The 27,810-nt window shown below is 36.5% G+C and overlaps 1 protein-coding gene across 1 annotated transcript in view; it reads right to left on the bottom strand.

The window, feature by feature from the left end:
• LOC117339040 overlaps positions 1–27,810 on the bottom strand; it is a 107,468-nt gene that overhangs the window by 75,689 nt on the left and 3,969 nt on the right. Inside the window, exons 6-28 of the mRNA XM_033900404.1 lie at positions 27,306–27,526; positions 26,849–26,941; positions 25,993–26,195; positions 25,554–25,826; positions 24,886–25,128; positions 22,802–22,942; positions 22,434–22,612; positions 18,292–18,401; positions 17,083–17,238; positions 15,496–15,673; positions 15,190–15,386; positions 14,170–14,355; positions 12,657–12,771; positions 9,605–10,240; positions 8,023–8,270; positions 7,814–7,906; positions 7,078–7,479; positions 6,672–6,748; positions 5,161–5,224; positions 3,331–3,543; positions 2,679–2,793; positions 1,756–1,864; positions 419–594 (exon numbers count right to left, since the gene is read on the bottom strand). Of these exons, the coding sequence (XP_033756295.1) occupies positions 419–594; positions 1,756–1,864; positions 2,679–2,793; positions 3,331–3,543; positions 5,161–5,224; positions 6,672–6,748; positions 7,078–7,479; positions 7,814–7,906; positions 8,023–8,270; positions 9,605–10,240; positions 12,657–12,771; positions 14,170–14,355; positions 15,190–15,386; positions 15,496–15,673; positions 17,083–17,238; positions 18,292–18,401; positions 22,434–22,612; positions 22,802–22,942; positions 24,886–25,128; positions 25,554–25,826; positions 25,993–26,195; positions 26,849–26,941; positions 27,306–27,526 (4,428 nt within the window). The remainder of the gene's footprint in view (positions 1–418; positions 595–1,755; positions 1,865–2,678; positions 2,794–3,330; positions 3,544–5,160; positions 5,225–6,671; positions 6,749–7,077; positions 7,480–7,813; positions 7,907–8,022; positions 8,271–9,604; positions 10,241–12,656; positions 12,772–14,169; positions 14,356–15,189; positions 15,387–15,495; positions 15,674–17,082; positions 17,239–18,291; positions 18,402–22,433; positions 22,613–22,801; positions 22,943–24,885; positions 25,129–25,553; positions 25,827–25,992; positions 26,196–26,848; positions 26,942–27,305; positions 27,527–27,810) is intronic.

The following is a 27,810-nucleotide window of genomic DNA, read 5'->3' as shown; positions in this document are numbered from 1 at the left end:
ATATATTCACCAGTATATTAGTCTATAATGTCAATGGTTACATATATATATTCACTAGTATATTAGTGTGTAACATCAATGGTTAGATATACATGAACACAGCAAAATCTTATGAGAATATTTTAAGAGCAATTTGACATGTATATTTTTTGGTCTCCTTAAAATATGAGGCTACATCATGTGATGTCAAATGTCCCTACAACTGTGTGGTGGTAAGATTATCACAAAAGTGTAATGATTGGCCCATTGGTCATCAATTTTGAAGCCAACATTTCACTTAGCTTTCAGAGAAATGAAAAAAGAATACATGGAAATATGTAGAAAACCTGCATTGACCTCTTTTGACTGAAATAAACATGTAATGCACAAGAGGTTCTGTAAAATTTGAGAAACTGTAGAATCTGAACATAATTCTTACCTTTCTTTAGTTTGTATTTCTTTTTTCTTGATTTGATTTCGTCACACTCCATTAGATCCAGATTTGTACCACACTGACCAGACTGACCAGTAGAACAATCACAATAGGTGCTGGTCAACTGGTCAGAAGCTGCTGTTGGACAGTAACCTCTGTATAGGGACTCATTAGGTGGCACTCTGAAAGAAATTTCAAATTTTAGTTTTATTGCTCAAGCCTACCACTTTTCAAGTTTTAACATGCAGAAGGTGATTTTGTTAAGAGCAGATTTGGCTGTGTTTAAAGATACATAGTAAAGTCTGGCAGGTTTTAATCATAACTAGTGTACATTTCAATGCTTATATTTACCATCTGCGATTTTTTATTTGTCGTGCGATTTTTTTTTGAAATTTTCAAATTCAAATTTCAGTTGGCAGTTCATAAGCTGGTGAACTCGCAACTGAATTGGTAGGGTTATATAGTGGCAGTGCCATACAATGGTAAATATAGTTATATGGTTGCCTTCTAGCTTCGCACTAAGGGGGAATTTCCCTTCAGTTTAGTCAGTAGAGCGGGGGACCAGTAAGCTAACAGTCACGGAGTCCAACCCCGATGGAGGCACACTACTCATTTTACCACACTGAAAGGGGCAGGATTAAAAATTTAGGATCAACATGATGTTCAACAAATCAGCCCATCATATCGAGTCTAGCATTATTTACTTTGTAACATCATATTGAGTCTAGCGTTATTTTCATTTGTAACAATGTGCAACATAAATCATACATATATTGTGTTAACTACTAATATTTTACAATCCTATATATCTGTTTTTTATCTTTACTCTCTCTGTACTTTTTTTTTTAATTGCACAAGATATTTGACTGTTTCTAAGAATGGAGATCTTTTATATTAGGGGTGTTTGAAGTTGTCTGAGTAAGGAAACATTTTTATTACATTTTTATTACATTTTTACCAGTGAAATATCAAAAATTATTCATTCTGTAAAAGTGATATTTACACTATCATGAAAAATATCACTTTTGCTGATTTGACCAATCAAATTAATGATTAGAAAATACCAAAATGATTGACCAATCAGAAAGCCGAACATATATGTCAGCACCTGGACAGGGGGAACTACTTTTTTTGTTTACAAAACAAACTGTAGGCCTAGTTAGCATACGGGGCAGGTTTTTCGTTGATAAAAATGTAATAAACAGAATATCAAACAGTGTCTTCAGTAATACCAAATATATTTCACTCGTGTGGCTAATATTAGCCCCACTCGTGAAATATATTTGGTATTACTGAAGACACTGTTAGATATCCTCTATGCATTTAGAAATGATATCTTGTACCTCCAGCTTAGTGAAAACTTGTCGGGAAACTTTCCTCTCTCTCCAGATAGTCCTCCAGTCCTGAGCCAAAGGTCGTTTGTATCGTCGTCATCAAATGTGCCACACAACCCTATAATATAGACAAAATATCACATATCACTAATTACAAATAATACCATTGGAAATGATATTTTTTCTTTCTTGTAGCGCAAACTTTTGTAGTTTCACCAGTTTGGAGCATAGTTACCCCGGTAACTTCATTGCGGGGGGTATAACTAATACCTTTTTGACAGTAGAATATGGAGCTAGTTCCTGTGAACATTTGATTTCTATCTAAAGTAAGTGTGACCTTGAATCTTTAACCTTCAAAGCTGAAAAGCAACGCCAATCAAGCACTTACAATAAGGAAGCACTGTATGAAGTTTGAGGTACACTGTTTGAAGTATTAGTTTGATTGGCAAAAGCAAACTAAAGTTATTGCATGGTAACTGATTTTCTATATTTAGCAACAGTGACCTTGACCTTTGACCCAGAAAAGGGGGGTAATAAGTAACAACCAAGGGTTGCCACCCTCTAGAGAGGACAAAGTGGGAGATTCCGCGTGGCGACATTCTAAAATTGATAAAGATCTACAAGATTGACAATAGTAGGCACTGCATGGATGACATGCAATCTGGTACATTGTCGGGACATGATATGGAAGGAGAATTTTTTGAGAAATGTGAGATTTTGTCTCGCGTTGCTTGAGAGAGGTCTCTGTGGGAGAAAGCTTTCAATATCGTGAGTCTTCCCACCGAGGACGTGAGAGGTGGCAATCCTGAACAACATTTCGAAAATTTTGGTACATTATCACGTTTACAATACAGTATTTTTATGAAATATATTTTTTTTATTTCATCAATAATCCTTTTTAAAAATCTGTTATTTCAAATTGTAGACATTACCTTCTGAGTTACTGAAGTCATACGAAGAACCCTTCATCTTCACATTGATAAACTGTGAACCTTTCCTACGTTTTCCTTTTGTCGCAAACACAACTGCACCCGAAGGAAGGATTACCTGTGACAGTAAAAACACTTCTTTTTATCACACAATTTTTCTTTATCACAAAATCCCTACAAAAACTTCAAAAATAAAGTCTTCTCTTAACTACATGGTGTGTACAAGTTACGACCGTTAGGCGGCTATCATCAGTGCATGTAGAATTATGTCCCTTTAGGTACGTAGCTGTAAGTAAAACAAGTGCCACTGTCCGCTAGAAAATATATTCGGGTAAGTTCAGGGTCATCGTCAGCTTGGTGAATCTGCGTTCACTACAGTATTGTTAGGCCTCACAGTATCGGATCACTGCTTACAGTTTAAGGACTGAAGCACCAATAGCGGCTACTCTTTATAAAACTATTATATACATTTGTTGTGTACAAATTTTTGCAGTTTTCATAGTAAATAAGGACAACAGTAAAGAAAAAAGAATTCATTTGCAGGTATTAACTTTTTATATCTGTTCTTTTAATAATTTCATCATTACCATTATTTAAAATATGCGGTTAAGTATTTCCATATATGGTAAAAATAATTCTGCATGATTTCACTGACCTTGTACCGTTTTCCTCCGCCAACTCTGATGACTCGTGTTCCCTTGGTCAGTCCACCTCCATTGATGTACATCTGTACTTTTAGTGGTTGTCTGCGGCTTTGTACATTGGCCGGACCACATGAGTCCATTACTATGACATCATCATCCACCCGAACTGCCACTGCACAGTTACATGACGCCCGCCCGTTACAGTTACGATAGAATGTTCTCACCTAAAGCACAATTATACAACATCTCTTTAATATTCACGGAACAACATCCTCACCCAAACAATAAAATTAAGCTCTATTACATAACACTTTCATGAAATTGCAGAGTACAAACCTATAGTCCCCTCCAGTAGTACTGGTGGGGGACTGACAGATGGAGTAGAAACCTATAGTCCCCTCCAGTAGTACTGGTGGGGGACTGACAGACGGAGTACAAACCTATAGTCTCCTCCAGTATTACTGGTGGGGGACCGACAGATGGAGTAGAAACCTATAGTCTCCTCCAGTATTACTGGTGGGGGACCGACAGATGGAGTAGAAACCTATAGTCCCCTCCAGTAGTACTGGTGGGGGACTGACAGACGGAGTACAAACCTATAGTCCCCTCCAGTAGTACAGGTGGGGGACTGACAGATGGAGTACAAACCTATAGTCTCCTCCAGTAGTACAGGTGGGGGACTGACAGACGGAGTACAAACCTATAGTCTCCTCCAGTAGTACTGGTGGGGGACCGACAGATGGAGTACAAACCTATAGTCTCCTCCAGTATTACTGGTGGGGGACTGACAGATGGAGTAGAAACCTATAGTCCCCTCCAGTAGTACTGGTGGGGGACTAACAGACGGAGTACAAACCTATAGTCCCCTCCAGTAGTACAGGTGGGGGACTGACAGATGGAGTACAAACCTATAGTCCCCTCCAGTAGTACTGGTGGGGGACTGACAGACGGAGTACAAACCTATAGTCCCCTCCAGTAGTACTGGTGGGGGACTGACAGATTGAGTACAAACCTATAGCCTCCTCCAGTAGTACTGGTGGGGGACTGACAGATGGAGTACAAACCTATAGGCCCCTCTAGTAGTACTGGTGGTGGACTGACAGATGGAGTACAAACCTATAGTCCCCTCCAGTAGTACTGGTGGGGGACTGACAGATGGAGTACAAACCTATAGTCCCCTCCAGTAGTACTGATGGTGGACCGACAGATGGAGTACAAACCTATAGTCCCCTCCAGTAGTACTGGTGGGGGACTGACAGATGGAGTACAAACCTATAGTCCCCTCCAGTAGTACTGGTGGGGGACTGACAGATGGAGTACAAACCTATAGTCCCCTCCAGTAGTACTGGTGGGGGACTGACAGATGGAGTACAAACCTATAGTCCCCTCCAGCAGTACTGGTGGGGGACCGACAGATGGAGTACAAACCTATAGTCCCCTCCAGCAGTACTGGTGGGGGACTGACAGATGGAGTACAAACCTATAGTCCCCTCCAGTAGTACTGGTGGGGGACAGACAGATGGAGTACAAACCTATAGTCCCCTCCAGTAGTACTGGTGGGGGACTGACAGATGGAGTACAAACCTATAGTCTCCTCCAGTAGTACTGGTGGGGGACTGACAGATGGAGTACAAACCTATAGTCCCCTCCAGTAGTACTGGTGGGGGACTGACAGATGGAGTACAAACCTATAGTCCCCTCCAGTAGTACTGGTGGGGGACTGACAGATTGAGTACAAACCTATAGTCCCCTCCAGTAGTACTGATGGGGATAAAAAAATCCCACATGTAATAGATTTCAAAATATGTAATATAACATGAAAGCATCTGTTTCATAATTACCTCAAACCGATTTAACCTATCTCGGTAAAAAATGAACTCTCCCTCAAAGAAATTGTTGTAGTATCTGCAACAGAGAAGAAATAGACAATGTAAGACAAAATACAGGGTACTGAGCTGTCGAGAATTAACAGCCATCAGTGTATGAATCCTAAGGCGTATTATTAATAGAGTCCATCAGATGTAGGTATGAGAGAAGCCAAATTATACACCCTCGGGTAGAATTTCCCTATCCCACATACCTAACATATGATGGACTATTTTTCTCACACCTTTTACGTGAAATGCATGGGGAAATCGACCAACATGGCAAAACCATATAGAAACTTTGTATTTTTTCACTGTGACCACTAATAAAACCAATTACAGGTACATATTTGGAAAGATGAGCCGATTGTCAAAGTGTCAACATAACAACAAATATAATTCAATGTTTGTCAGAGGCGATTGGTTTTCTGGAAACTGTCGACTGATGTTTGACATCATGTTATATTCCTCCGCCTTTGCTTGCTTGCACAACGAAAAGTATCTAGTTTTCCTCCGTAAAAAGTAAGTTCTCGACGAACAATAACAATAACACTGAATTTATAGGTCAATGATCACAATTAATAATTTGTGTAAATGACAAACAGAAAAAATGATACATTGCATTGAAAGTTATTATACATATAAACATACAGAAAGTTTTCCCAGTGACGTCACACTGAGGTCACTCGGTGTACCTATATGTGGGATAGATATATTATACATGGGGTTCCACATGGGACAAATAGAATCTTTCACCCCTTTTACAGTGAAATAGGGGGATCTCAACCCGAGAAGGGAGATTGTTAAATATATTCTACATGGGTGTTCCACATGGGACAGCTGTATCTTACATATGCAAAGGTATGAGAAATAGCCTGAATGTGTTTGTCTTTCCAAGCCCAAGAACTGCATGTCTCAATCATTTTTATTTTATAAATCTAAAGACATGTACACTAGAACGGCTTCTTTGGTCAATCCTGAAAGCGTTCAAATTGTGATAGGATTTATTATTTTTATTTAGGAAATTTTGCCATAAGAAAGGATATTAGAGCTGAACCCTGCAGCATGATTTTGTTTGCTTCTCAATGCCCAGTTATTCTTCTTCAGTCTATACATAGTTATCATATTCAGTTTATACATAGTTATCATATTCAGTCTATACATAGTTATCATATTCAGTCTATACATAGTTATCATATTCAGTCTATACATAGTTATCATATTCAGTCTATACATAGTTATCATATTAGGATAAAGACATTGACCAATTCCATATGACCTCAGGACTACATCCTCATATCAGGGTTAGGCCAATATAGGTAGCACGAGTGTGCATGTTTTCATGCCAAGCATTTGTATATACCCTCTGGCCTCAGGTGTCCCTGGTCTTTTATTTTACTTTATCAATATTACAGTTGTTGATAGTACCATCATTATGGTAAGTGTTAAAACTTTAAAAAGTATAACAGAGAAAGACATGAACCCACCTTCCATCAAAGGTTGTAATATGTGGATCGTTAATGGATGAGCAGGTGGAAGTTTTATCTCGATCTACAGCTGTTACCTGTAATATCAAACAAATCATTTATATTAGTGAGATGTTAAAATGGAAACTTTATTTATTTTACAACAATTGCTTAACATGTTAATATATTATCTTCTATTAATCAGTTTTTTTGGCCTGGATGTAATTGTGCAAGGGAGTCTTACTGTGGGAAAAAACTGGAGTAGCCAGAAAAAGTACCGGGTAGGTGACCTCATACCTTCAATACATCAATGGGCTCAGTATTACCAACATGTGTGTCCAACTTCAACTTGGGTTGTAATAAACTAAATGTGATTTCAGTATTTATCCCACAATAAGCCTGGGAGAGCAACATACAGACAACTTACCTGTAAATGATTTGTAAATTGTACAACACTGGCCTCCGCACCGGACGTGATGTGTAGTTTGAATGCGACATCTCTAGTCTGGTCCTTGTCTTTGAGACCATCAATTGTGGGTTTGATTGGAATCTTGATTCCCTCAAACCAGTTATCTTTGTCAATAATATATTTACAAGCATCTTCATAATCGTTGGTCCGGCTTTGAAGGCCAAATACAAACTGTACAATTTCTTCTGTGGTCCCTGGGCATTTTCTCTCCTTTCCACGTAACAATTCCATTGTAAAGTGCAAACTGCAGTATTTTTCCCGGTCCCCACGCACACATAACAAGCGGGGAGGAACGGACAAACGTATCACAATTATCTCTGCAGATGATCCTTCATTCATAGAGATTTCCAAATCGTTAATCTGGATATAAGGATAAGACCTTATTAGTTCAATTAATGTAAATGGACCACATTGCTCACCTTTTCTTCAACTGAGAATCTTCAAATTAGGTCAAAATTTACTTAAATATTGATTGCAATCAAGCTTAAAACATAAAAGCTAAGTATAATCATTTAATCATATCTTTAGGAAGAATGCGACTGATCATCTTATTGTTATGAACTTCTGAAGATATTTGAAAAACTTCAAAATTAATGTTTTTGTAACATTTTCTTTAATCATTGAAAACCACTTAAAGCTTTGTTTCTAAATTTGACTTAATGAACACAATGTCTTAATATAATCAGTATCTCACGATGGCTTGAACTTCTAGAGCAGTGCTGTCTCTCCAGGGTCCTCTCGTACCGTCACAGTCTGAAGGGTCACATGCCGAAATCGTACAATAGAGCTGAAAGGTTACATTTCACATATTTAGTATATATTTAATATATTACATTAAACATTTAACATATATTTAGAAAACTGAAATATAAGTAACATTACAGACATATTAAGTAAACTCACAGAATCACCCAAGCTAACTTGATTGATGATATCCTCGGATATTGTGCTGTTGAAGACATTGGAACTGGAGCTGTTGGAGTTTGTCCCATTCATATTATCTGTGACCAAGAGGTCATCGCCATGGTACCATTTGACACTGTAGGAAAGGCCATCAATTTCAAGAGGAGAGAATCCACAAATGAAAGTGGCTTTATCATCCTGGCCGACAGCGATGGACAGTTCAGGTCGCTTAGTAAACTCAAGAGTAACTGATAAAAGAATTGAAAGTAATTTAAACCCTAAACATCTATTCATCAAAATTATACTTAAATATTCAATATAAAACAAAAAATGATGGATTTTTAACATTCCTGAAGTTGAATGAATAGTTGTCTTCTTTATAGTGGTGTAAACTCCATTGACATGTATTTTACCACATCTGAATTCTGTATCCAGTAACATTATCCATATTGGCGACATCACCCTAGGGTTGAGATTTGAGTATATGATACATAAGACCACAATTTAAGACTCTTGTTTGTCAACTTAAGAATCATCCCCCACAGGTTGTGGTCCCCTTGTCACACTACCAGGAGAGTGAATGATTATTTTTCACTTAAACTGTTTGGACTCTGTTTGTGAATCATATATTGACACTGCATCAAAATCAGAAAATAAGAAATAACCCACACCCAGACTACATACTTATAATATACTTCATTACCGAGACTACATACTTATATACTTCATTACCAAGACTACATACTTGTATACTTCATTACCGAGACTACATACTTATATACTTCATTACCAAGACAACATACTTATATACTTCATTACCGAGACTACATACTTATATACTTCATTACCTAGACTACATACTTATATACTTCATTACCGAGACTACATACTTATATACTTCATTACCGAGACTACATACTTATATACTTCATTACCGAGACTACATACTTATTTTATACTTCATTACCTAAACTACATACTTATTTTATACTTCGTTACCTGGACTACATACTTATATACTTCGTTACCTAAACTACATACTTATTTTATACTTCGTTACCTGGACTTATATACTTCGTTACCTAAACTACATACTTATTTTATACTTCGTTACCTGGACTACATACTTATTTTATACTTCGTTACCTAGACTACAGACTTATTTTATACTTCATTACCTAAACTACATACTTATTTTATACTTCGTTACCTGGACTACATACTTATTGTATACCTCGCTACCTAGACTACATACTTATTATATACTTCATTAACTAGACATACTTATTTTATACTTCGTTACCTAGACTACAGACTTATTTTATACTTCGTTACCTAAACTACAAACTTATTTTATACTTCGTTACCTAGACTACAGACTTATTTTATACTTAGTTACCTAGACTACATACTTATTCTATACTTCGTTACCTAGACTACATACTTATTTTGTGCTGCATTACCTTAACTACGCACTGAATTTACTTTTAGTTCGGAAGATGTTTACAAGATGTTGAATTAAAAAATCTGCCCATTTGGACAATTAAAATAGGAAAAAGAAATTGAACCAAAAAGTCCATACCAATAGTAGCTCCGAGTCCCACAGCTACGTCCCTGGTGGCCTCAGTAACACCCCAGCCCTCGATGACAATGTGAGAAAACACGTTAAATGAGATGGAATATCCAATGTATAAATCTGGATTAAAGGCTGCGTCCTGTCTCTCATAATACTGAGTAGTGTGGGATACCACAGCACCATCAAAGTATAAACCAAGACCAGTTTGTAAACTCCAAGAAAACTCTATCTTTATAAATCTATTGGTGAATTTGAATGGAGCATAAACCGTGTAGATTCGGGTTCGAGTACTGCAGGATAAGTAAATACGATTTCTTGAGTACCACATTTCAATCCCGTAAAAACCTCTTTGATTGTCTCCATTACTGATAATGCGCATTCCTTCTGTAAAAGTTAGAACTTTCAAATTGAATCCAACTGTCAAACCGAAAAAGCATGTCTCTAAATTCCCAAAACAGGACTGTTCTGTTGTGGTATCCAAGGCAATAAACTGATCACGGCCATTCAGAAGCAGTCCATTGCCCCCTGTAGGACCAGGGACAAACACAGGTCCACCTCTTACTGTGAAGCTAAAACTCAATGTCCTCAGAATGTTTCCTATGATTGTCAGAAAACTTAATCTTCTTATGTTGATGTTGGTACCTGTGAAAACAGTAAAACAAGTACATTTATCATTATGAAAATTCCTGAATATGAACATTTTCAAATATGACAACATACTGTTACCAAATCTTTAGCATAAACTTTTCTTGCGCTTCGTAAAAGATTTAAACCTTAAGACAACTGTACACTGTCCAGTAAAATGCACACTTTTCTGTAGAAATATCCATATATTTACATCTCTCCATTCTTCAGCTTAGTAAACTCTGACTGTGTTAAAATTAGCATAAAGAAATAAAACAAGAGATCCCAGAGGGATCTTGGCGCCCACCATTGAATGTTCTTCATAGGTTCCATGTCAGATTGATCTTTTCTCTACTTTTCTCTTCTTCTAAGTCTTACTAATCTGTGTAAATTCAGAAGAAACCTCTAGTACTTTTCAAACAAGGGAAACCTATATATAAAAGTTAAGATTAAGGCACCAAATGGAACCTATATATGGAATTTGAGAAAGATTCCTTCAGTACTTTCTGAGAAATAGCGATAACAAACTTCAATTGTCAAAATCCAAGATGGCTGCCTATCGGCCATGTTGTTTTCCGATTGGTCTCAAAATACAATATGCATAACTAGGCACCTTGGGGAACCTACATATGAAATTTCAGGAAGATCCCTTCATTAGTTTCTTAGAAATAGCAATAACCAGTTTCAATTTTCGAAATCCAAGATGGCTGCCTGTCGGCCATGTTGTTTTCTGATTAGTCTCAAAATACAATATGCATAACCAGGCACCAAGGGGAACCTACATATGAAATTTCAGGAAGATCTCTTCAGTGCTTTCTGAGAATTATCGATAACAAACTTCAATTGTCAAAATCCAAGATGGCTGCCTGTCGGCCATGTTGTTTTCTGATTGGTCTCAAAATGCAATATGCATAACTAAGCACCAAGGGGAACCTACCTATGAAATTTGAGAAAGATCCCTTCAGTACTTTCTCAGAAATAGCGATAACAAACTTCAATTGTCAAAATCCAAGATGGCTGCCTGACGGCCATCTTGTTTTCCGATCGGTCCCAAAATGCTATATGCATAACAAGGCACCAAGAGGAACCTACATATGAAATTTGAGAAAGATTCCTTCAGTACTTTCTCAGAAATAGCGATAACAAACTTCAATGGTCAAAATCCAAGATGGCTGCCTGTCGGCCATGTTGTTTTCCGATCAATCCCAAAATGCAATATGCATAACTACGCACCAAGGGGAACCTACATATGAAATTTGAGAAAGATCCCTACAGTACTTTCTCAGAAATAGCGATAACAAACTTCAATGGTCAAAATCCAAGATGGCTGCCTGTCGGCCATGTTGTTTTCCGATCAATCCCAAAATGCAATATGCATAACTAAGCACCAAGGGGAACCTACATATGAAATTTGAGAAAGATCCCTTCAGTACTTTCTCAGAAATAGCGATAACAAACTTCAATGGTCAAAATCCAAGATGGCTGCCTGTCGGCCATGTTGTTTTCCGATCGGTCCCAAAATGCAATATGCATAACTAGGCACCAAGGGGAACCTACATATGAAATTTGAGAAAGATCCCTTTGGTACTTTCTCAGAAATAGCGATAACAAACATCAATGGTCAAAATCCAAGATGGCTGCCGGTCGGCCATGTTGTTTTCCGATCGGTCCCAAAATGCAATATGCATAACTACGCACCAAGGGGAACCTACATATATAATTTGAGAAAGATCTCTTCAGTACTTTCTCAGAAATAGCGATAACAAACTTCAATGGTCAAAATCCAAGATGGCTGCCTGTCGGCCATGTTGTTTTCTGATCGGTCCCAAAATGCAATGTGCATAACTAGGCACCAAGGGGAACCTACATATGAAATTTGAGAAAGATCCCTTCAGTACTTTCTCAGAAATAGCGATAACAAACTTCAATGGTCAAAATCCAAGATGGCTGCCTGTCGGCCATGTTGTTTTCCGATCGGTCCCAAAATGCAATATGCATAACTACGCACCAAGGGGAACCTACATATGAAATTTGAGAAAGATCCCTTCAGTACTTTCTGAGGATTAGCGATAACAAGAATTGTTTACGGACGGACGGACGGACGGACGGACCACGGACCACGGACGCAGGGCGATTTGAATAGCCCACCATCTGATGATGGTGGGCTAAAAAGGTTCAGAAGATTAATAAGCGCGTGAATCGGTAACATAATCATGAAGTCGTCTCTTTGTGATGTAAATATATGCATTGAATGGTGTTTTTATTGCGTTTACGGTGGTATGAACGCAATGGGATAAAGACATATATGTCTGTATCCCATTGCGTTCATACCACCCTAAAAGCAATAAAAACACCGTTCAATCTCTATATGAACACCCAGTCAATTTTTGCCAACAGATACATATATTTGAGAAGTTACAGAAAAAATATTTACGTGAGAGAGTGGACCATCCTAGAGTGGTTGTGCTGGGCAAACAGACACGAGTTGGATTCCCTGGCTCAGTGAAGCCTTTTCCGTAACACACTCCACCAATAACACATACATCCGACTGTAAAATACAACGTTATACAATTGTAACAGGAAAATGCAATGACAAGACCAGTGTCCAACCAGAACCTCAGAACTCTTAACGGATGCTCTAACCATTGAGCTATCTGGCCACAGATGTTCAGCCGTCCAGTTTCGCTACACAAAGAACTTCAGTAACAAACTAGTTAAAGGAGAGATCATCCAATTTTATATCTGTATTTCGTTTAAGCTTAGTAATAAATAAGTTTTACATATTTTCTACATTGCAGCAGTACAAGTGTTGCTTTCCTTCTGTCCTTTATACCATCGTTAGAACTGTACCATCGTTAGAACTGGTGGGGAAATATACAGGATCTTACATGAGAGGCAATGTCGTATTAAACATGGCTCGTGATGTATCAAATTATTAAACTTGTGTTAATAACGCCATATGATATAGCCATGAAGATTCTCTTTATCACATAACTCAAAATCATGAAAATACAAGTGAAAACTCTCAAATCAATCTGTGTTATATCAGACAGGTAAGTTTAGACAGGATTTTTTGTATTTTTTGTATTTGTTTTTGCAGTGACAATAATGTGACGTCATATATTTATTGTAATTTTACAGATTATTTATGACATCACAATGGTGTTATTAGTGACAGGTCTAATGAGTTTATGACATAGATATATTAAATGGTAAACCATGCCAGTTATGTGATTAAGGTTCTTATAATGACAATCTCTGACTGACAGGCCACCTTTATCCCCAGCGACAAGTGTTATTAGTGACAGGTCTAATGAGTTTATGACATAGATATATTAAATGGTAAACCATGCCAGTTATGTGATTACGATTCTTATACTGACAATCTCTGACTGACAGACCACCTTTATCCCCAGCGACAAGTGTTATTAGTGACAGGTCTAATGAGTTTATGACATAGATATATTAAATGGTAAACCATGCCAGTTATGTGATTACGATTCTTATAATGACAATCTCAGACTGACAGGCCACCTTTATCCCCAGCGACAAGTGTTATTAGTGACAAGTCTAATGAGTTTATGACCTAGATATATTAAATGATAAACCATGCCAGTTATGTGATTAAGTTTCTTATAATGACAATCTCTGACTGACAGACCACCTTTATCCCCAGCGACAAGATTGTACCCTGGCTGTACAACTTGGTCAATCTATCACCTGAAATCAATGTCGCGTTGTGATTACTTCACATCCTAACAATAGTATGGACATACCTAAATATTTTGGCATGGAAAATTATAACCTGATGTTCTGTTCTGATCACTTTAGGTTGATACCAAGATTCTATGGCTGTACAATTATTATATATCAAATACAGCAGCTATGATTGAACACACATAACTTATGATCTTTATGATGAGTCTATGATACAAGAGTTACCTACCCTGGCTACACATTCAGTGAGTGTACAGGTCTCACACAGGGCGTTGTACACCACAAAGTTCAGTCCTGAGGTAGCACGATCCACGCCATTGTTACTAACACTTATTTGGTAGAAACCAATACCAGGGATCGGACACTGCATCACTTCCAAGTTACCATAGATCCCAGGTAACTTTAACTCTGTTCCCTGAAGAAAACATAAATCCATGTTAGAATCATTTCTTACTGTTTTGTAAAAAAAAAAAGGCATCTTCAATAGCTCTGCATATGGTTGGTCTCTGTCATGGGATAATCTATGACATGAGAAAGAGGGAAAAAAAATTATAGAAAAATTATATCACAAATCTAGAATCCATTTTTTTCTTTTTCCCTTTTATTTGTTTTGGCATCCTGAAGATAGCTACAAATATTCAATTCACAATATACTTTTACAGAAAACATTTCTTTATAAATTCTAAATTTTGTCACGGTAGAGGTCCATGTTTGGTATTAGTCAGTCAACGATAGCTCAATGTGAAGCTTAACTATTTCTCTGAGAGAAAGCTCCTACTTGATGGGATTGTTAAACAGCAATAGTCTTATATTTTTTTTTTATAAAGCTCAACCTTTAAATTTCACAATTAGTACAGGACCGCCTCATGTTAATCAGCTTTAAAGTCCATACCATGTGACAAAGCACAGCCACATTTTACAGATTATTTTCCTGATTTTGTAAAAGCCTATACTTTGCAACAACGGTTGTTTGTTTATGACAGCAATAAACACACACTTTGTAATTTGCTAAAACATGAGTGCAATGCTCTTGCTTTAATGTAGCCAACAAACAAGTGAAAGTCCTGTTAAAATTTCAAAGCATATATATATATATAGCATTTATGTTTGAACCTGGATGAACATTTACAAGAAACATTTCCTCATATTGTGTACATGAAGCATGTACACTACTAGAACTTCTTAAATTAATTTTGACGGACGTTCATAATGGAGGACGATAAGGATGAAACATTATCGATGAACTTACATTTCGTAACAGGAAGTGGCAGGTGAGAGTATCAATGTCAACAAAATCTGTCCCGTAAATTGTGAGGAGATTTCCCAAGGACGGTAGATTGATGTTCCAGAAGAAGCTGCCATGTCCGAACGAGGTCACCGATGGAATATCACTCACGGAAACAGCACAATCGTCTCCAAGGAACCCATTGTCACAGTCACACACACCTAACATACGAAAATAACAATAAGAAGTATAGATTGGTTACAAATATGGTTGTCACTGAATCTTATTTTAAATCATATTTTCATCCCCGACAGTTTACTTAGAACTTACCTTCATTACACAAGCCATGGCCGCTACATTCACCAGGACACAGGTCGTTATCTAGATTTGGAAGTTCAAACGTGCCACCAATCGAGATCCAAATAGTGAGGTTGAAGGTGAGCTCTATGGAACACTGTTCCTGTATATTATCCAGCAATGTGGCCGCCCAGCTTTGGTCGTCAGTCAGCTGAGATACCAGACAGTACATAGCATTAGATTATCAATATAAACACCAAGTACTAACGAACCAATTATACCAATCCCCTGCGATCGGTGCTGACTAGCAAACCAATTATGCCAATCCCCCACGATCTGTGCTGACTAATAAACCAATTATGCCAATTCCTCTGGATCGGTGCTGACTAACAAACCAATTATGCCAATCCCCCACGATCTGTGCTGACTAATAAACCAATTATGCCAATTCCTCTAGATCGGTGCTGACTAACAAACCAATTATGCCAATCCCCCACGATCTGTGCTGACTAACAAACCAATTATGCCAATTCCTCTTGATCAGTGCTGATGTCGGAGTATGACAAGCTTTCTGGCCCATCAACGATCAGTGCTGATGTCAGAGTATGACAAGCTTTCTGGCCCATCAACGTTCCTTAACTCATACATTCCATAGAAAAGCATTACTGAATTTAAGGGAAAGAAATCTGTCTTTAAGTTCTGTATTGCTTTCCAAAAATTCAAGTCAGAGAATTTCCTTATTAAGTTTAGAAATATTGATGAGATTGGGGCCCCGATAAGAAATAAAGTTGTGAGTACATACACAACAGCATCCTGTGATGTTACAATGGAAATATTCCAACAGATTTTGAGTGGAAAACAAATTGGCCAAGCAAAACCAATTTTCTATTTATAGTATGTCACTATGACCTTTGACCTTTGACATATGGACCTGAGTAGTGATCCATTGGGAGCACATTTCAGTGTTAAAATTGTTTAATACAAAGCTAATTCATTCAGCTGATTTGATAAAGTATCCTCGAGATGAAGTCTCCCTACCATCTTCTATTCTTCCCACCAGTACATGTTTTATTCTATTCTTCCCACCAGTGTTTTATTCTATTCTTCCCACCAGTACATGTTTTATTCTATTCTTCCCACCAGTACATGTTTTATTCTATTCTTCCCACCAGTACATGTTTTATTCTATTCTTCCCACCAGTGTTTTATTCTATTCTTCCTACCAGTACATATTTTATTCTATTCTTCCCACCAGTACATGTTTTATTCTATTCTTCTCACCAGTACATGTTTCCTTCTATTCTTCCCACCAGTACATGTTTTATTCTATTCTTCCCACCAGTACATGTTTTATTCTATTCTTCCCACCAGTACATGTTTTATTCTATTCTTCCCACCAGTACATGTTTTATTCTATTCTTCCCACCAGTACATGTTTTATTCTATTCTTCCCACCAGTACATGTTTTATTCTATTCTTCCCACCAGTACATGTTTTATTCTATTCTTCCCACCAGTACGTGTTTTATTCTATTCTTCCTACCAGTACATGTTTTGTATCTTTCAAACATAAAGATGAAAGTGGATGTTAAAAAAATGTCCTCAATGACCTAGTTCTTACCTGAATATCTTCTACACAGCCTTCCACAGACAGGTCAAATTGAATATTGGCTAAGCCCAAACATTGAGATGACCATGACACTCCAAGGACAAAATTCTGACAATACTGCAGAGCGGCTTGGTAAGTTATTCCGGACTCTGTCGGCCATGTGGGTACCTATTAATAAGAGCCGGTTTGATCATTCACGTTGGTATCAAACAAAATTCTTACCTACCTCTGTCACAGGTTTTCTATGAAGAGAAGCACAAACTATTACCCTACAGTTGAACGACCAGTCTAGTGATTACTTTTTTCTAAATTTAATCACTTCTTCAGTAAAAGAATAGAACAGAATGCTTCATTTTACACTCAACCAAAGTTTTAGGTAAATCAAGTAAACACAAAGAAAAAAGTCCATGTACTTGAAGAATTTGTTTGGGTTTTGTTGTTGTTGTTTTTTTATTTTGGTTTTTTTAATTTTCCTGGTACATGTAATCTGGACTTCATTGTTCAAAAGAAGAATTTGTTTGCGATGAAAAACCATAAGTCACCTTCAACTTTGATTGTGAAAAAAAGTGTTATTCATGTAAAAGAAAGTCATGTGTTATTCAAAGTTAAATCTGTTTACTTTTCTGAAGGTTCAATATACAAAATAGAATACTGTTTGGTTTTTAATATGACAACTGTGACTTGGAATGTCACATATCTTAACAAATATCTGCAACAATAATACAACAACTATACATACAATTGTTTTATTTATATAATGTGGTTGCATTAGTTTATACTCATGTTATATGGAATAGCTAGGACAACTGTGACATTAGCAAACGTCATATGTGTGTTTTACCCCCATAAGGTACAACATGATATTATTATCCTACCCCTCTTGATTAACAAGGAAATTATAAATCACTTTTTACCACATCTATAGTGATCTTGCTTTAAATGTAAACAAAAACAAATTGTTAAATTCCAACAATAGCCCCAATAATTATAAATATGGGTCAAGGTCACTTAATTGGATACAATTTTGTAGACATAGGCCCCAGGTATTTACATATCAAATGTCAGAAAGTTGAGGTTGGTTAAGTATATTAAAACCAACTTTCTTTTGTGAGCATTTTATTTTCGTGAATTTTGCGATTGAAACAAAATGACCAAAGTTGATTACTTGATTGTACTGAGGAAAGTGTAGGTAGTTATACGAGGACTGGGATCTTAACTTACTGGAGATACGTAGTCAGGATCATACTCAAAGTCCATTTGAGTTTCATCCAGGAAACACTTTGTAGTCTGCTGAGAATTATCTGCCAGTAACCTATCAGTGATATCCACACCTGTCAAATCAAAAGAATATAGGTTAACATTTACATCTACGTTGGAACACAACAGAAAGGGGCCAATATTCTGAGGTGATCAGAAAATAAAATCCCTCTAAGTACTATAGAACTGTATGAAAACCCTCAATGTCTACAGACAATTCTATATTCTAGACAATTTCTATATTCTACAAACCATTTCTATATTCTACAAACCATTTCTATATTCTACAGACCATATCTATATTCTATAGACCATATCTATATTCTACAAACCATTTCTATATTCTACAGACCATTTCTATATTCTACAGACCATATCTATATTCTATAGACCATATCTATATTCTACAAACCATTTCTATATTCTATAGACCATTTCTATATTCTACAGACCATTTCTATATTCTATAGACCATTTCTATATTCTACAAACCATATCTATATTCTATAGACCATTTCTATATTCTACAGACCATTTCTATATTCTACAAACCATATCTATATTCTACAAACCATATCTATATTCTACAGACCATTTCTATATTCTACAGACCATTTCTATATTCTACAGACCATATCTATATTCTATAGACCATATCTATATTCTACAAACCATTTCTATATTCTATAGACCATTTCTATATTCTACAGACCATATCTATATTCTATAGACCATTTCTATATTCTACAGACCATTTCTATATTCTACAGACCATTTCTATATTCTACATACCATATCTATATTCTACAGACCATTTCTATATTCTACAGACCATATCTATATTCTATAGACCATTTCTATATTCTACAAACCATATCTACACTCTACAGACCATTTCTATATTCTATAGACCATTTCTATATTTTACAGACCATTTCTATATTCTACAGACCATATCTATATTCTATAGACCATTTCTATATTCTACAGACCATATCTACACTCTACAGACCATTTCTATATTCTATAGACCATTTCTATATTCTATAGACCATTTCTATATTTTACAGACCATTTCTATATTCTATAGACCATATCTATATTCTATAGACCATTTCTATATTCTATAGACCATTTCTATATTCTATAGACCATTTCTATATTCTACAGACCATTTCTATATTCTACAGACCATTTCTATATTCTACAGACCATTTCTATATTCTATAGACCATTTCTATATTCTACAGACCATTTCTATATTCTATAAGACCATTCATATATATACAACCCTTATCTATATTCTATAGACCATTTCTATATTCTACGACCATTTCTATATTCTACAGACCATTTCTATATTCTAAAGACCATTTCTATATTCTACAAACCATATCTTATTCTCAGACCATATCTATATTCTACAGACAATTTCTATATTCTACAGACCATTTCTATATTTCTATAGACCATTTCTATATTCTACAAGACCATTATATATTCTATAGACCATTTCATATTTACAGACATTCTATATTCTACAGACCATTTCTATATTCTAAGACCATATCTATATTCTACAGACCATTTCTATATTCTAAGACAATTCTATATTCTATAGACCATATCTATATTCTATAGACCATTTCTATATTCTATAGACCATTTCTATATTCTACAGACCATTTCTATATTCTACAGACCATTTCTATATTCTACAGACCATTTCTATATTCTATAGACCATTTCTATATTCTATAGACCATTTCTATATTCTATAGACCATTTCTATATTCTATAGACCATATCTATATTCTACACACCATTTCTATATTCTACACACCATTTCTATATTCTACAGACAATTCTATATTCTACAGACCATATCTATATTCTACAGACCATTTCTATATTCTACAGACCATATCTATATTCTATAGACCATTTCTATATTCTATAGACCATTTCTATATTCTATAGACCATTTCTATATTCTACAGACCATATATATATTCTACAGACCATATATATATTCTACAGACCATTTCTATATTCTACAGACCATATCTATATTCTACAGACCATTTCTATATTCTACAGACCATATCTATATTCTATAGACCATTTCTATATTCTATAGACCATTTCTATATTCTACAGACCATTTCTATATTCTATAGACCATATCTATATTCTACAGACCATTTCTATATTCTATAAACCGTTTCTATATTCTATAGACCATTTCTATATTCTATAGACCATTTCTATATTCTATAGACCATTTCTATATTCTACAAACCATTTCTATATTCTACAGACCATTTCTATATTCTACAGACCATTTCTATATTCTACAGACCATTTCTATATTCTACAGACCATTTCTATATTCTACACACCATTTCTATATTCTACACACCATTTCTATATTCTACACACCATTTCTATATTCTACAGACCATATATATATTCTACAGACCATTTCTATATTCTACAGACCATATATATATTCTACAGACCATTTCTATATTCTACAGACCATTTCTATATTCTACAGACCATTTCTATATTCTATAGACCATTTCTATATTCTACATACCATTTCTATATTCTACACACCATTTCTATATTCTACACACCATTTCTATATTCTACATACCATTTCTATATTCTACACACCATTTCTATATTCTACAGACCATTTCTATATTCTATAGACCATTTCTATATTCTACAGACCATTTCTATATTCTACAGACCATATATATATTCTACAGACCATTTCTATATTCTACAGACCATTTCTATATTCTATAGACCATTTCTATATTCTACATACCATTTCTATATTCTACACACCATTTCTATATTCTACACACCATTTCTATATTCTACACACCATTTCTATATTCTACACACCATTTCTATATTCTACACACCATTTCTATATTCTATAGACAAACAGAGAGTGATGACAGAGGATGGACAGACAAAAAGGGAGTGAGGACAGAGGATGGACAGACAAGCAGTGATGACAGGATGGACAGACAAACAGAGTGATGACACTGAGGATGGACAGACAAAAAGTGATGACAGAGGATGGACAGACAAACAGTGATGACACTGAGGATGGACAGACAAACAGAGAGTGATGACACTGAGGATGGACAGACAAACAGAGTGATGACAGAGGATGGACAGACAAACAGAGTGATGACACTGAGGATGGACAGACAAACAGAGTGATGACACTGACGATGGACAGACAAACAGTGATGACACTGACGATGGACAGACAAACAGTGATGACAGTATGGACAAACAGAGTGATGACAGAGGATGGGCAGACAAACAGAGTGATGACACTGAGGATGGGCAGACAAACAGTGGTGACACTGAGGATGGACAGAAAAACAGAGTGATGACAGAGGATGGACAGACAGACAGAGTGATGACAGAGGATGGGCAGACAAACAGAGTGATGACAGAGGATGGACAGACAAACAGTGATCACACTGAGGATGGACAGACAGACAGAGTGATGACAGAGGATGGACAGACAAACAGAGTGATGACACTGAGGATGGACAGACAAACAGAGTGATGACACTGAGGATGGACAGACAAACAGAGTGATGACAGAGGATGGACAGACAAACAGTGATGACACTGAGGATGGGCAGACAAACAGAGTGATGACACTGAGGATGGACAGACAAACAGAGTGATGACACTGAGGATGGACAGACAAACAGAGAGTGATGACACTGAGGATGGACAGACAAACAGTGATGACACTGAGGATGGACAGACAAACAGAGTGATGACACTGAGGATGGACAGACAAACAGTGGTGAAACTGAGGATGGACAAACAGAGTGATGACAGAGGATGGACAGACAAACAGAGTGATGACAGGATGGACAGACAAACAGTGGTGACACTGAGGATGGACAGACAGACAGTGATCACACTGAGGATGGACAGACAGACAGAGTGATGACAGAGGATGGACAGACAAACAGATTGAATGCCAGTTAGAGTGACACTGAGATTACTATAGGCCACCTGAAGATTTAATCATTATTTCCAAATACATATACCTTTTTTCTTCCGTCGTGATTTCGTTGTTAGAGGTGGACCGCAGTTTGCTATATTTAGGGTATTACCACAATCTCCGTAGGAATTCATGCCACACTGACAGTATGTTACCATGGAAACATCCTCCACATCCAAGGGACAGAACCCAGTATACAAGGTCCCCTCCTTAGTACTGTTAATCCTAGAATGATAACACATTCAATTGTAAGGGGACATTTTAAAGATAGCAGAATACCATATTCATCTGGCAATAAGCCCATGGCTAAGCACTCAAATCATTTGAATTACCAATCTTTTATCATCATTGTCCTGTAATAACCAACTCTCTGACAGGGTATATGTGTTCTTTAATACTTTGGTATCTACATACAGCCAGCTCCGTGAGAATTCCCGAGGTTGCTTTGGCTGATCCGGTGTACAGAGAACCATCTCGCATTGTTTTGTCATTGTCCCGGTCCCCATCCCATTTTCCACAAAGTCCCTTAGAATTCTTGTAATCTGATGCTCCAGCCTTCACCCAAACATTGATAAAATCAGACTTCTTCTTTTCTTCTTACCATCCTTTATGATAACAATCATACCGTGGGGCAAGTACACCTGAAAATAATAAAAACACACTGGGAGGTACTGTAAACCACTTTGATTTCACAAATACTTGATTTTGCATACTTATCTAGAAACGACTTTAAATTTGTGAATGATGAGCTATTGGAGACATGGCATCTGCAAGACTCTGCAAGTACTGTACCAGTTAACTATGCAATTGTTTCATTTTGGCTACCATTTTTATTATGAGAGTCATGTGACTATACATGAAAAGTCATGTGATTCAGTCATGTGATCCATATTGGGTACAGCGGGCGATCTCACACATAGAATACAAAGACAAAAGAAACCTATGAATGCCCCCGTTCTTTTATGTTTGGAAAATAAGTGAGTTGTTTTCAAAGTAAATCAATTCACCATGGAATCATAATGCACGGAAAGATGGGCTTATAAATGTCAGACATGTTTATACAGGTTTTAGCGTTACACTTCGTAACATGTGTTGATCACTTTGTATACCATTGTTGTCCCAGCGGTAACATCTTTAATTTATTTTATTTTTTATTTTTATTTTTTTTTTCTTGCTATAAGATCTGTTATTTTAATATCTTAGCACCTTTCCAGCACAAACATAATATCAGAATTTCCGACTTAATTGTGACACATGTACTTGATCAATGACCTATGGCTGTAAATACTGATAACACCATTTTTGAAGTTTTATGAGGATGTCATTTTAAAGTACAAAGATGTCTGAATGTATAGGTGATGTGTGTAGCAGATTTGTTTATGATATATGGTATATATAAAACCAATAGAAAGTCTTTAAAGTTTAAGATTCATCACGATATTGTGATGAATAATTATAGTTCAGGATGGATCCCTCAGAAGTAAAGATTGTTGTGTTCATGACAGATACAGATGGGTATGCATTAGAGATTTGTTTTCGACAGATATCGAGAGTTGTGTATCGCGATAAGAGATTGTGTACCAGACAGAATTACCTAGTTTCTAGAAATTGTGTGTTCATGACCAGATACAGAGATTGTGTGTTCATGACCAGATACAGAGATTGTCTGTTCATGACCAGATACAGAGATTGTGTGTTTATGACCAGATACAGATATTGTGTGTTCATGACCAGATACAGAGATTGTGTGTTCATGACCAGATACAGAGATTGTGTGTTTATGACCAGATACAGATATTGTGTGTTTATGACAAGATACAGAGATTGTGTGTTTATGACCAGATACAGATATTGTGTGTTTATGACCAGATACAGAGATTGTGTGTTCATGACCAGATACAGAGATTGTGTGTTTATGACCAGATACAGAGATTGTGTGTTCATGACCAGATACAGAGATTGTGTGTTCATGACCAGATACAGAGATTGTGTGTTTATGACCAGATACAGAGATTGTGTGTTTATGACTAGATACAGAGATTGTGTGTTCATGACCAGATACAGAGATTGTGTGTTCATGACCAGATACAGAGATTGTGTGTTTATGACCAGTTACAGATATTGTGTGTTTATGACCAGATACAGAGATTGTGTGTTTATGACCAGATACAGAGATTGTGTGTTTATGACCAGATACAGAGATTGTGTGTTTATGACCAGATACAGAGATTGTGTGTTCATGACCAAATACAGAGATTGTCTGTTCATGACCAGATACAGAGATTGTGTGTTTATGACCAGATAGAATCAGATGTTGATAGGTATAATTATATACATACATTGGGTATATATAACCAGGCTAGTTTTATTTTGCACTTCAGCACTCCTATGATTACAATGAACAGGGGAGAGGTGTAGCTTTGAGTCCAATCTCTTCAATAATTCATACTAAAATAGTGATAAAATCATGTACCTCATATTTCTTTCCACCAGCTAACCGTACGACCCTTGTCCCTGGGGTAAGGACACCATTCAGGAAGACTTTAATAACCAATGGCTGTGATTTCCCGGCTATGGGCCCACACCGATCAAACAAAATGACATCATCACCCGATCGTATGGCTGCTGCACAATTACATGAGGCACGCTTGTTACAACTGCGGTAAAATGTCCTCACTTCAAATGGCAAGAAGTCGTGTTCATAGAGTTTGAACTCTCCCTCCAAAAAGTTGTTGAATTTCCTGTGGATATAAATATCTTTGTTTAACAAGGGTCCCTCAATGGTGGTGTTTCCTGTTTGGATTTAAAATTCATATCGAAGGTCCTTTAAATCCACTTTGAAAGATAGATTCCACCATAATCCACTTTTAACTGATATGATTAAGTAGAACTGTAGTTTCAATGATTTCTGTCAGAATCAACTAATAATTACAAGCCAATTGAAGAACACAACATTTCCTAGATGTATCAATCATATTTTGTGTTGACATTCTGAAAATTAGCAAAATTCAGCAATTAAGTTTTAAATAGGCACAGCTGGACCTATCAATCTGCATGTTAAGAATATTCCTAGGGCTAGTCCCTATCTGTGACTGTGACCAAGGTAAGTGGATCTCGTAGAGGTAATCATAAAACTACATTCAAAGCTGAATATAAAGCTACGTACCAGCCATCAAAACTGGTCATGTGGGGGTCGTTGATGGATTTACATACGACACTTTTGTCGCCATCAGTAACTGTGACCTTGACCTGTCCAATGGTATCATTGAAGATTGTGCTGTTTCCACAGTGTACGGAGGCTGTGACATTCAGGTGGCGCTTCACCTCTCCGTCATACAGCAGATCAACAGTAGCAGCCACAGGCAAACGGAACTCATCCTCCCACGTTTCCATGGAGATAAGTCCACCACAAAACGCCTCATCAGGTGAGGAGCGGTACCTATAGGAGTAAAGACATCAAGAATTTATATAGCAGATCACAGGCTAATGCTTCGTTTGATTTCAGTGGTATTGTTTTGTTTCTTTAATTGGAGAATGAATATCAAGTCTTAATTGAAAATAAAAACCATTTATTATTTTGTAAAAACCAGTGATGATATTCCCACCTATATCCCAGCACTGCCTGGTGTAGAGAATTCCCATTAGGACACACTTCCTCTTCTTCCTGGAATTTTGCCGTCAGCCTAACAAAGCAGGAGCTGTTGGCCCTTTGTGCCGGTGGGAAGAACAGTACAGGGGGCACTGTGCTCTGAACGAGTACATCTCCTACGGGACCTCCCTCATGGACCTCCAAGTCAGTAGTCACCACCTAGGAGAGATACATGTTATAGTGTCAGCCTGGAATCGGATTTATATTGTTTATCAATCTATAATTTATAAATTTCAAATTACCTTGGGTCATTTGTTCAAATGCAATGTGTGCATGCTCAGCATATATTGATTCTTTTATACAGTGATTTAAGTAAAATCTTTACAATTTCATGCTAGAATTTAAAATTGTAAAGATTCAAAACAAATAAAATTTATAGACTTTCTGTACCAAACCAAATACTGCAGGTGTATAACAGCAAAAATGTCCTAGATTTTTCCTAGATAGGGAAACACTAAATTCTTTTGGCACAAAATAATCATGCATATCACAGCCTGGTAAAAACATACCATATCATGTTAAAATTTATTACTTCTATTTCAAAACATTAGGAGTATTTCACAAAGTCCTTCAGACATTTGACCTTGCTGAACAGCGGCCTTTAAAATGCGATATACATATTTCAGACAGGAAATAAACTATGAAGACACATTTCAGACAGGAAATAAACTATGAAGAGTCTAAAACGCTTTGCCACAAAAATATGCTGATTGATTATTACCTAACAATGGAAGAAATGAGAAGATGGTGATATCTAAGTTTTATTCATTGCCATTATTTTCAATGGTGTCACCTGGTATGGTAAAACTTACCCGGACTTCTGCTGTGAAAGTGAGGCTGTGTCTTTGTGGTCCACGAGTGTTACCACAGTCATAGGAATAGCATGGTGTCACATGACAGGAAACCTACAACAGTGTTGTCTGCTGTCAGTTTTTGTAATAAACCAGATCTTTTTTTTATAATTTATTGTAAAAGATATGCACTGTTACACAAGGTTGAATTGAGAAAAAAAAAGTCAGATACTTTAATTCAAAGTGAAATATCAATTTTGATTCAAAGGCAAATTTTTAATCAGAGGGTAAGAACTTTCATAGTTGCATTCATTTGATAAATGCTCAGTTCATTAAATTATTATGGTTTATAAATAAAGTTTTATGACAATAATCTTCCCTTTCAGCTTGTCTAATATTAAAATCCATTGCCATTCTCTAGGGCATCCCACATACCAAGTTTGTGATAAAAACTAACATCAGTGATTAGGAAACTGACCTTGACGCCATAACCTCCATCACCATAGGTTGCCTCATCCATCACATCCATGTCGTCATCTATACTTGATGATTTCACGACGACATCATTAACCTTCCAGTCCAACAGGTAGATGACATCCCCTCTGTCTAGCTTGTCAAACTTACAAGTGAATTCGGTCTCCATTTTTGTCCTGTCATAATCCACAGATATGACAGGCTTTTCAGGAAGTTCTGGGAACTCTGAAATATAAAAAACCCATTTCAGTGCAATTAATATCAAGGTAGATGTTGTTCTCTTTATAGATCATCGAACAAATTCCAATTTTAGGACAAACTGCCAAAAACTTTTATTAATTGACATCAATTCTGAGTGTAGCATCAGATCTAACTGGTGAGTAAAACTTGAGGTGAGCCAGACTTATAATACCCCAACCCCTGCTCAACTTAAATCTAGTGACCAGAAGCCATGCATAATACTGTGATTGGGTACCCCTGTTTTAAGCATAATTTCAATTTTCTTCCCA

Source organism: Pecten maximus, chromosome 12, assembly GCF_902652985.1.
Source record: "Pecten maximus chromosome 12, xPecMax1.1, whole genome shotgun sequence".
NCBI classification, from domain to species: domain Eukaryota; kingdom Metazoa; phylum Mollusca; class Bivalvia; order Pectinida; family Pectinidae; genus Pecten; species Pecten maximus.
The sequence above is the reverse complement of the archived record's forward strand: the minus strand, read 5'-3'. Positions and strand labels throughout refer to the sequence as shown.